Source organism: Lactuca serriola, chromosome 5 (assembly GCF_051521515.1).
Source record: "Lactuca serriola cultivar US96UC23 chromosome 5, Lser_US96UC23_V15, whole genome shotgun sequence".
NCBI lineage: Eukaryota > Viridiplantae > Streptophyta > Magnoliopsida > Asterales > Asteraceae > Lactuca > Lactuca serriola.
The window spans coordinates 231,027,994-231,039,387 of record NC_136412.1 but is presented as its reverse complement, the minus strand read 5'-3'; the positions used below and the strand labels follow the sequence as shown (position 1 = coordinate 231,039,387).

The window sequence follows — 11,394 nt, the reverse complement described above, 5'->3', positions numbered from 1 at the left end:
ATGATCGGATATTTTCTTAATTTTATACTCTTATGGATACTCTTATTTTTACATGACAATATTGCCCTTGAAATCATATGATTTAAATCAGATCCGTTTATTTTCAAATATATAAATCTTGCATCAATCAGACCATCTTTCCATTTAGTTCTATAGTGTAGAGAATCGTTGTGTTGCTCATCTCAATTACCAACTTGTAATCAAAAAAGTAAAAAAAAAAATAAAATAAAAAAATAAAAACCGTAGATCATATTAGTGTTCTAATATTAAGAGTAAAAGAATTATTTGATAGTTGTTAATTGAATCATATATGATCGAGTCGACGTCTGATTTAGTAAATACTCATTCGTCCTGAACCTGACCGATTAAAAGGCATTTTAGAGGAGTCATGACCGAGTCACGAGTTAGAATCTTCTAAGTATCGCATCAAACAGTCTCAATTTAACCAAGTCAAACTCAACCTCTTACCAAATCTCATAAGAGTAAACAACCCCTAAGAGTTAAACAAAAGAAAGGCATTGACTACCTGTCTTGATTTCATATACAAATTTTACCTGTTTGAGAAAAAAAAATCAAAATTAGCAAAATAAATAAATAAATCTAAGAACATCAAAATTCTACAAAAGTTCAAAATAGGTAGACCTAAAGTTACCCACTTTTGGAAATACCAACATTTTGTGTATTTTTGTGACATCAACATTCACAAATTAACAACTTAAAAGATTCATTACATAATTTCTTTTGACAATAAACAATTCAAAAAAGTTGTATATACTTCCAAAATACGGATACTTATAATAAAACATACCATCATAAGCTGCATAACGATCGTTGAATATCAAAAACTTGAATATCAAACTGCATACATAAACTTATGTAAAAAACCTACATCATAAAACCAAAATAGCCCGATTAACATATCACATCATACGAATATATTAAGTACACAAGAGGGTAATGATTAGCTGTTTTCAACAGATCTTATTTTGTGTGTGCCACGTCATCCAACACCAACAGAGAAGGTGGCACACCCAGCAATACAAGCTTCCAACTTTTGGGCCTGGAAAACCAATGGGAAGCATCAATAATATCAACACCCAAAAAAAAAAAAGTTACAAGAACAAACAAACCCGATAAAATACACATCAAATAAGGAAAGAGTTTGCTAAACATTTCATAACATGGCAATAAATGCTTTTTTTTTACAATTATGTGAGGCATTCAATAAAGAATGTTTTGTTTTTTTTTTTTTTTCATGTCATCTATTACGAATACTACTTGAAGAAGAAATTAAGTTTTTAAGATGAATCAAATGCTCATCATTTGATATATGGAGCGACATACGAAGATTTGTTACCATTGATTCTTTTTCCCAACTTAATGGTCCTGACGCATGTAATGCCTCAATAGTACGCCTATACGCCTTCAACTCTAACCTATGTATCTCTTCCCCCAATCTCAACTTCTTTTTATTATCCCCAAAATACCCTCCTTCACAAACAGACTCCCCATCATCACTATCATCAATATCACCTTCTTTTATATTCTGAAATTTATCATCAACACTGCAACTACCAACAGAACTAGTAACACTAACACTATCATTAGTGTACCTTTGCTTCTTGTTGTGGTTTCCAATCACAACCCATTTGTTATTCTGCCATGATTGGCGTACACGGAGTTCTGATTTTCTTGCTTTGATCTCGATAAAAGATCCGACTAATCTTACTTGAAATAGGTCCAGATTGAATGATTTGGAAACGATTGCCATCTTCCATGAAAGATTGTGAAACACTTCCACTACATCACCGGGGTAGTGTTCTGAAATTTCAACTGTGGGAGGACATGGTCTGATGAATTTTCTTGATATGTGTTCTTCTTCTTCTTGTTGTTGTTGGTTTCCATGGTAGACATCGTATCTGACTGTGTATTTGTGTTTATTGTGAGAAACTATTTGAGCATAACGCCATGAATGGGAAGGAGCTTTGTCTGTGTTCAGGACTTCCACTATACTTCCTTTTTTGTATTTCATGATGCAGAAGTTTTGGTTTCTCAGAATCTGTTCAATTGGGAATTTGAAGAGTAAGCAAAATATCATTATGTGATTATAAAGTACAAAAACAGAAACACAAACAAACAACAAAAGTTCTTCATATTCTTCCACTACAAAAAGAATTCGAAATCTTGATAAAGAAATCTATTATAAACCGGTGTTTGTATGTGCTTTTTATTAACAAACACACATACAGAAATATAACAGACACTCCTTGCGTTTTACATACGTAATCGTGTTGACGTGATCTCGAAAACGAAAAGGAAAAGCACGAACATAATAACGAACTCTAAATCGCTAATCAACATCAAATGCCATTGCAATTTCGCAGAAAGAAAGTAAAATCAAGCAGAAAATAATCAAGAAGATGAAGCTAATAACTAACAAATCAATAACAATCATTCAACCGAACATTAAAGATTATCTAACATCGATGTCGGTCGAAATCCTAAAATTAAAGAAAGCAGATAACAGATTGATGAATGAAATCACTAACCTTTTGAAATCGAGAAGTTCGATTTCAGATTCTTGATCGGAGTTGTGTTTTTAATTTGTTGGAGGAAACAAAAGGAGGTTTCCAACTGCACAAGAATTATGAAGGAAGAATACCTTGTTGAGGAAATTGGTATTCTTGTTATTATACGCTTTTTCATGTATACTACGCATCTTCCTCTCCTTTGTGCTTTTATATTTTGTTTTTACCCTTTTGGGCCGATTTAGAATATTAAACAAAACATAAATGGAAAGTGATGATACTATATTTTCCTTCTTTATACGTTGGATTTTTGTAAACACGAGATGTACGATTGTACGTGACTTTTTATTTTAAAATCATATGCAAATATGTTAAATTTAGAGGTATGTATAAGACGGTTTGGTTCGGTTATTGGTTAAAATCGAACCATAAACATTATGATTGGTTAATGTATTTTGATAGCCATTGGTTATAGTTAATATTGGTTATGGTTAATGGTTTTTATCGGTTAATGGTTAATATTGGTTAACCATAATGTTCAAAATAATATAAATGACGAAATTATATTGGCATAAAAATGAAAAATAGAATACCAAAAAATCTTTGATGTTAATGTTTGTAAATTAACTTATACTAATAGAATAAAATGTGTACAGTTAATACTTAGAGTGAGATAACACATAGCCACATTCAAAATCAAAAACATTCATAAAAATATAAAACATTAAAAAAAATTGACATTAATAATTTCATATATTGATAATTGATATTAATATTAAAATAAAGTCAAACATTCATACACGTTCAATACGATTAAATCAAAAACTATAAAATAAAAGAGTCAAACGTTCATATTATGTGTTATTGGATAAAAAAAAAAAGACAATCACTCATATACATTCAATGTGATTAAGTCAAAAACAGTAGATAAAAAAAGCCAAAATTTAAAAAAAAAAAATACATTCTTAATATCACAAAGTAAAGAAGAACCAAAAACTTAACTTACCTAGAAGTCTTGATTATAAAGTCAAAAAAATCCTTCGAATAGGACTATAAAGTCAAAACAATCTTTGATTAGAATTAATGGTGTGAGAAGCCTTCGATTACGATTATGAGTGTGAATATTAAATTAATTGTAAATAATGTTTACAAATTGTAGAATTAGCCGATTATGAATTACAACATTAATCAATAATCTAACTCAATGCATGATTGGAAGATTGTGTGTGTCTACGTGATCAGCCTTTAATAGTTTGATTGCTCGTTCGTCTCCTGATAAGTGAGGATTGATGGATTATATTTTCAATATTTGAATGGATCTTAAATAAGTTTGACTATATTATTTTATATATAATCTATAATTTTTATATATTAAAATATAAGTTTGCGGTTCGGTTAATAATGGTTCGGTTAACCTATAAAACCATAACCGAACCGTTAGTTATCGGTTAACAAAAATTAGAAACTGAACCAACGGTTTTTAAAATGGTTCGGTTATTATGGTTCGATTATATCGGTTAATTTGGTTTTGGTTCAGTTTTTCGGTTATTATCTAGTTAAATTAGAGTAAATCACAACTTTTGTTCAACGTGATAGGTTGATGTTGTTCAATTTGCAAGTTCAATTTAATAAAAAATATTATTCACTAATGACCATTGAGTATTTTTATATCATCGTACAATTTTAGTTTTTCAAACTTTAAGAAAACAATCAACAATCCGTAAAAATTTTAAAATAAATAAATAAATAAATAAGCTTTGAAATTTTTGATTTATACAAATCATAATAAAGTGTAATACAAACCATAACAAATACATGAATAGTAATAATAAATTTTAATACATATGAGATGGTTATATATATATATATATATATATATATATATATATATATATATATATATATATATATATATATTGAATTGGTTGGTATGATATTACCGTGGTATTGAAATCTTTGTACTACTATCATACCATGACTTTGCGATTGATATAGTATTACCAACCAAATATCTTGTTGGTTATCAATATTATTGGTTCGATTGGTAACATATTGGTTGGTTTTTATAATACATATTTGTCAGTCTTAATTATTGCAAAGTTTGTGTGTGTGCAATTATATGAAAAAATAACTACAGAAAAAAAATACATGTTTCCGGCTTATGCACTTGATTATATTATTATATATCTCATCTCATGCATCACTTAATTGACCAAGTGTTTCTCCGTTATGACAAAAATCTACGTCTAAATGATTAATGAGATTTCAACAAAGTGCTTCTTATGATTACAAAAAATATTTTTTTACACGTTGATAATTTTTATCTTTCGAATTTAAGTATGATTACAAAAAAAATACATACATATATTAAAAAATAATAATATAATCTTTTAGTAAGCTGATTTTGAAGGTTGTATATATTTTAATGCACTTCAATCTACTTTCAACCCACTTTCAACTAAGCTATTTGATTTTATCTATTTAATCCGTTGGAGATACTATACAACCAAAGTTGACCCATTTCATCTTTATCTAAAATTGTTTATTTAAAGTAATTTATGTATTTTTGGTAAAATTGCTTATATAGTAACAAAAACTGAATTGAGGAAAAAAAAATGTTTGTAATATCAATACAGTACTAAAACACAATTTTGATAAGTTATTATTCAATATACATAAAATTTGCTTATAAATGAAATAAATTTTTTTTTTAAAAAAAAAAAGCATCCTTATATATTACTGACGAAGAAAAATTAAAAACGGCATTGTTGACATGTATATGAAACAAAACCACAATAAAATAAAAAACACTTTAACTAATATTTTTTTTATGTTTTTTCATCCAAATATTTAAAATAAAACCGCAATAAGATAAAAGCATTTTAATCATTTTTTATGTTTTCTATACAAATATTTAAAACAAAACCGCAATAAAATCAAAAACACTTTAAGTAATCATTTTTTATGTTTTTTTTATCCAAATATTTAAAACAAAACCGCAATAAGATTAAAAAAAAAAACACTTTAAGTAAGCAAAATCCCAAACACCCATTCAATCTCTTAGAGATATTATTTAGCCAAAACCTACCATTTCCAAAAAAACGAATCAAAATTGCCAACTTTATAGTCTTTTATATAGACATGCATAAATTTTATGTTTTAACACGTATATTTGTATATCAATATCCAAAATCCACATGTTAGAACACACAAAATGTCAACACAACGTTTTTTAAACCATGACTTATGATTGAAATGCTTGTTATGATGTTATCATACTTTTTGCGTTTACTCCCTTTCTTCAACAATATAAAGCCTCAAAGCAACTTACTTTCACATTTAAAAATAAAACATCGTTTTTGTTTTGTATAACATAATATATCATAAAATCCAATAATACTCCTCATTACATATAAGAATCCATAAGTAAAGTCTTTCACGACTTTTCTTACTCTAGAAATACTCTGTTACCACTTTTCTTGCTATGAAGACATTATGATTTACAATTTTACATTGTAATATTGTTGTCTTTGAGTTCATCAGTCGGATAAGAAAAGAACCAAAGAATAAAACCACAAAGAAGCAAAACAAGTGGGATGAGATGAATAGTGTTTTCCCTTGATGAGTTATAGTGTTCCTTGGTTCCATTTGGAGAGATTGGATTATACACGGGTAAGTCATCATCCGGTGGTGGTTTGGATAGCTTCCCTGGCGGCAATAGGTTGAGGAAATACTCATCGGAGGTGCGGAACGTGGTGGCTGATGATGATCTATGCATTCTTTATAAGATTCAAGAAAGAACAAAAATGACTAGGTTTTGTAGAGATCTTTAGAAAGTGTTGAAAAATTAAAGATGGGTTCTTGAAGATTTTATAGATGAGTTAGTTTTTTTTAACATTCATCACCTTTGCTTCATCCTAAAGAGTAGGGTAGGGGTTGACTTTTGAAATTGAAGAGGGGAAAGGATTGGAAATGTAGTCTTGTTAAAGCATCTTCATGTGTAATCAAAGTCATATGCATGTGGCTTAATAAAATACCCTAATTTAAAAATCTTAAAAAAATCAACAATTTTGGTAACCACATGCAAAATATAGTTGAATAACTCTGAACAGAACAGAACAAGTCGTACTGCATTTTCGTCCCTCACAAAAAATGTGATAAGATTAAGGACATGACGTTCGATTTCACATTTATGCAAAAGACAAAAATGCCCTCATCATCCTCATTAGTGAAAAAAATAACCCTAAAAAACTAACAAAAAATACAATGCAATTACGTAGCAAAAACATTTAACGCTTACAACGAATTATGGTTTTTAAACGACAAAATCAAGAAACGAACGAAATAGCATACAACATAAATTACATGAAAAGAGACGAAACTTTCATGCTTTTGAAATGTCAATTGACATTGTGTCATTGAGACCTTAGCTTCATTCGATATAGAATTTGTTATTGACAGGTGTCAACATCTTACCGGATGACAATTTAATTTGATATCCAAGATCAACTTTCATCAAACGATGGTTTTCTTCAGAACGACTCATTGTAAAATTGATTTGGATATCATCCTTTTCGTTCACACGGACAGGTGGATGCAAAAGAAACACCTGTAAATAATGCAAGAAATAGCAACATACTTTCATTCATCTATTTATCATAACAAATATCACAAAATAATAATAATAATAATAATAAACTTTAATATTTATCATTACTAACCTGTTGTCCCCAATGTGTGCCATCATCTACACTAGGAGATGTTGTTAACTCAACCTCACACTCAGCTGGATCTTCCTCTCTTCCCTATTTCAATAATAATTATAATAACAATAAATAATAATAATAAGAAACTAAAAACAACAATAATATTAATATAATAATATTAACGTACTTTAAAATGAACATCGAACCAGCCACCAAAGCCACAAAGCCTAGTGTCCTCTTTAACAATTGTTGATGAAACAATTGCTTGAACTTTGAGTATTTCTTCAACAGTTACTTTTAAACAATCAATCTCCTTTAAAATAGTAGGAGTTCCCACTACTTGATTTGGATGAAGACTATTCCAAAGGGAATTCTACACATTAAAATAGAAAAAGTAAATGGTTTGATTTAAAAAAAGTATATACAAATACAAATTACAAATTACAAACAAGTTTTAATCAAACGAAACCTGTAAATAATACTTCTTTTGCTCTTCAGAAAAGGGTTTTGTCAAAACACTCATATCAACACCATAATAAGATTTAGTGTCATTAACAAAACCATGCCAATCATCCATACATCCTTCATAATCACTCATTTTATGATCTGATAATCCTGATCTTATAGGTGCCAACCACATTCGCGCATGACTAGGATACCTATAAAAACAATTTAAATAAATAATTAAAAACTTATTCAAGTCGAAATATTTAAAAAATATATATATAATTACTTACATAACTCCAGTTGGTTTTAGCCAACGATCACGAGCACAGATAACAGAATCAAACATGGATTCGCGAAGAAGAAAGTATCCCATCCACTCAGAGATGATTACATCAACTGTTGATTACTTTTTATTATGAGAAAGGGGGTGAAATTGTAAATAATGGGTGTTGAATTAGATGTTTTTGAAACAAACCTTTTTCAGGCAATGTTATATCTTCTATTGAACCTTCGATGACTTCAACAATACCATGGAGGTTGTTTGCTTTAACAAGCTCACGAGCATGATCTGCCATTTTTGTAGCTTCCACCGCATACACTTTCTTTGCACCTGCTTGAGCTGACCAAATTGCTAAAATGCCACTCCCTGTTCCTACATCCAACACAGTCTTCACCATGGAATCAACAGTTTAGTTTTGGTGTTTCAGTGAGCTTATAAAGGAATTGATATTCAAGATTCTGAGTTGCTACCCAATCATATATAATTTCAAGATATGAATCCTAGCAAGGTTTTTTGAACCTTGTCCCCGAAAGGACGTGAATGTTATGTTTCATAAGATTAATTGTATACAACTTCGATACATTAACATCTATAATTGTATACAGCTTAGATTCAAAAAGTCTAAGATTTAACTGTGCTTCTTCTGGAATGAAGAGATTGGTGATTAGTGAAACAAGAAAAGCTTACTCGAAGCAGAACAACAGACAATAAGTTCTATTTGTGCATAATAGAAAGCAGATAAGTACTTCATTCGTCAAAATTGCATCGCGTGGCATGATTCTAAAGCATAATAAGACGATTATTTAAATGCGTTGAATGCAATAATGACGATATGAGAACTGCGCAACAAAATTTAATATGAAACACTTAAAAGAATATATATATAGACACAAAGATACTAACTTTTCCGATGAAGTGGTGTTTGTTCTTGAAAACAGAGTTGTAATAAGCGTCCATTCGAACACGGTCGGAGAGCATTTCTTTCTGGTGGTAGAGAAAGGCGTATGTGCAGAAATAATTGGCGAAATCGACGCCCTTGTCGACGGAAACGCTGCCATTGCTGGTGGATGTATCCATATCAACGGCGCCACCGTTAGCTGCACTTCCCATTTGTTTAAGGTCCGGTTGCGGAATTATGGAGGGAGAGAAAGAGACAGCGATTGGAAAATTGTTGAAAGAGGGAAGATGTATATGTGATTCTTCATATTAGGGCACAAGAGTGTAGGCCCACTGCCACGTCAGCCCTTCGTTTCGTTCAATTTGACGCCTAATATTTACGTAACCAGAATTACTAATATTTATGTAATAAAATGTATAAAAAAAAACATCAAAGCTAGGGTTTTGCCAATTAAAACAAAGGAAAATAAGACCGCAATAAATTTTATGTTTTGTCTTGATTTAATCACTATTATTTTTTTTTTTTTTTTTGTATTACAAATCATTCAATTTTAAATTTGCTTGTTAAATAGAGATGCAACTTAAAAGTTATCGGTTTTCGGATGAAATTGGAGTTGGCTTGTCCACCTAGAATCCAAATAGATAGTTATTTAATTTCAAATCCAAATTTTTTTTTTAAATAAATATTTCCCAAACACCATAGTTCTTCAAAATTTGCTCCTATAGAAAAATTTCTAATCGTCGTTGTCATCTTCTTCACCCAAACCTCATCTGAGAGTTGTCATCAAGAACGATCGATTATCACCGTCTCTTCCAAAACCCTAACAATCCCCTCTTTGGCTTATTAGGAAATTAGAACAGAATATACAACACATGGTCAGCCTTCATTCAATCGATTATACAACACATGATCGGTGCTTTTGTCTTCGTGTTATTGTATTTCACTACAAATATTTTGTTTACGAACCCTAATCGGATAGCATTGCAGATTTTACATGAACACAGTTGGAAGAGTGGGGATGTAGAGATTTGGTTCCAGCGGAGGACATCAACATCACCGTCAATACTCCCCATCTGATAACTTCATCGACACTAATTTCAACAATAGATGGCTTCACAGCTGGACTTCATCATCTCTACTCCTTTTTCAATATTTTTTCAATATATTTAGTGAGAAAAGCATTTCAACAAATATGATAGGTATTTAATGAATCTGTAACACCCGAGTCGCAAGTAAATTCTTTTAAAGCTAATTTGTATATTTCAATTTTGATAAGAAGGTGTTAGGTCGTGTTTTGTATTAAGTGTTGCGTCTATTGGGCTCGGTTGTTAGTCCGTTTTTGTATCTCTGGTATGGGCCTGTCCATCCGTGAGTATAGTAGGGTTTTATTATAAATATAGGTGTTTGCATGTATCTTAGGTTAACGATAGTAACAAGAGATCAGAGCATTATTCAGAAGTTTATTATTATCGTTCTTGTAACCCTAAATCCTCTACAGCGGAAGTTCTTAGTCGAGCTCTGCTGAGGATTGTTTGAATTAATCATTCGACACATTGTGATTCAATCTTGTCTTGTTTACTGTTTTCTGTTCTTCGCACTACATGTTACAAAGATCTAATCGATCATCAACTTTATTTAATATCTTATCAATTGGTATCAGAGCAGGAGGCTGTGTAATTCATACACTTCTTTTCTGTGAAAAAGGTTGCGATTAGGGTTATTCCGCATTTACTGATATTTATTGAGCCGTCATCCCATAATTGACGTAACTCAACATTTATTTGTGTTGCCCTAATTTAATATATTACAAGTCTGATCTTTTAAACAGGTTATTCGATCAAGCATGGACGAGTCACAATCTAATCCCATTAACATCTCAAACAGCATTGGATCAACGACAAAGATTCTCATCCTTTACACCCAGGATTACGAGGTCTGGGCACATCACTTTGAAGATTATGTTATCGGATCTGAGGACAATGGATATCTCATCTGGGAAGCAATCGTATCTGGACCATTCGCTCATTCAGCAACTTCAAGAATTATTAAAACTCAGAAGGAGTATAATGATCTTTTGAAAGATGTTAAAGATATTGCTCAAGACGAAAAAAATAAATTTCAGTGAAATATTAAAGCATTGAGACTAATCAAATTCGCTCTTCAATCTGACACTTTCAGGCTGGTGAGTTCATGCAGCACTGCCAAAGAAATATGGGATAGGCTGCGAGAGTTATATTCTACGGACGAAGATCTCGAGCATTCCATTCAAACCTTGCTTTTGTCCGAATTTGGTGAATTCAAGCAGAGTCCTGAAGAAACTATAACTCAGACGTTCGATCGCTTCAATCATCTTCTTAGTAAGATGATTAAACATGATATTGAAAGGAAGTTGATTGAACAAAAGGTTACATTTTTAAACGGTCTCAGATCTAAATGGAGGGCGGTTGTGTCCACAGTTAAAGCGCATGAGCAATTCAAATCTCACTCCTTGGCGAAACTGGTAGGGATTTTGAAATCCCAAGAAAAGATTGTGTT

At 30.8% G+C, this 11,394-nt stretch overlaps 2 protein-coding genes across 2 annotated transcripts; both read right to left on the bottom strand.

Annotated features, from left to right (window-relative positions):
* Positions 1-226: 226 nt before the first annotated feature.
* LOC145053716 (uncharacterized) lies at positions 227-2,727 on the bottom strand. Its single transcript, XM_079001806.1, has 4 exons — positions 2,550-2,727; positions 1,358-2,059; positions 809-1,060; positions 227-554 (listed from the first exon to the last, which is right to left on the bottom strand). The coding sequence occupies exons 2-3, from the start codon at positions 2,030-2,032 to the stop codon at positions 1,001-1,003; spliced, it is 735 nt and encodes a 244-aa protein (XP_078857932.1). The 5' UTR covers positions 2,033-2,059; positions 2,550-2,727; the 3' UTR covers positions 227-554; positions 809-1,000.
* A 4,053-nt stretch (positions 2,728-6,780) lies between these two features.
* LOC145053715 (protein arginine N-methyltransferase PRMT10-like) lies at positions 6,781-9,146 on the bottom strand. Its single transcript, XM_079001805.1, has 7 exons — positions 8,865-9,146; positions 8,157-8,349; positions 7,972-8,077; positions 7,704-7,893; positions 7,422-7,607; positions 7,250-7,333; positions 6,781-7,137 (listed from the first exon to the last, which is right to left on the bottom strand). Exons 1-7 carry the CDS (start codon positions 9,069-9,071, stop codon positions 6,961-6,963), a joined length of 1,143 nt encoding a protein of 380 aa, XP_078857931.1. The 5' UTR covers positions 9,072-9,146; the 3' UTR covers positions 6,781-6,960.
* Positions 9,147-11,394: the final 2,248 nt, after the last annotated feature.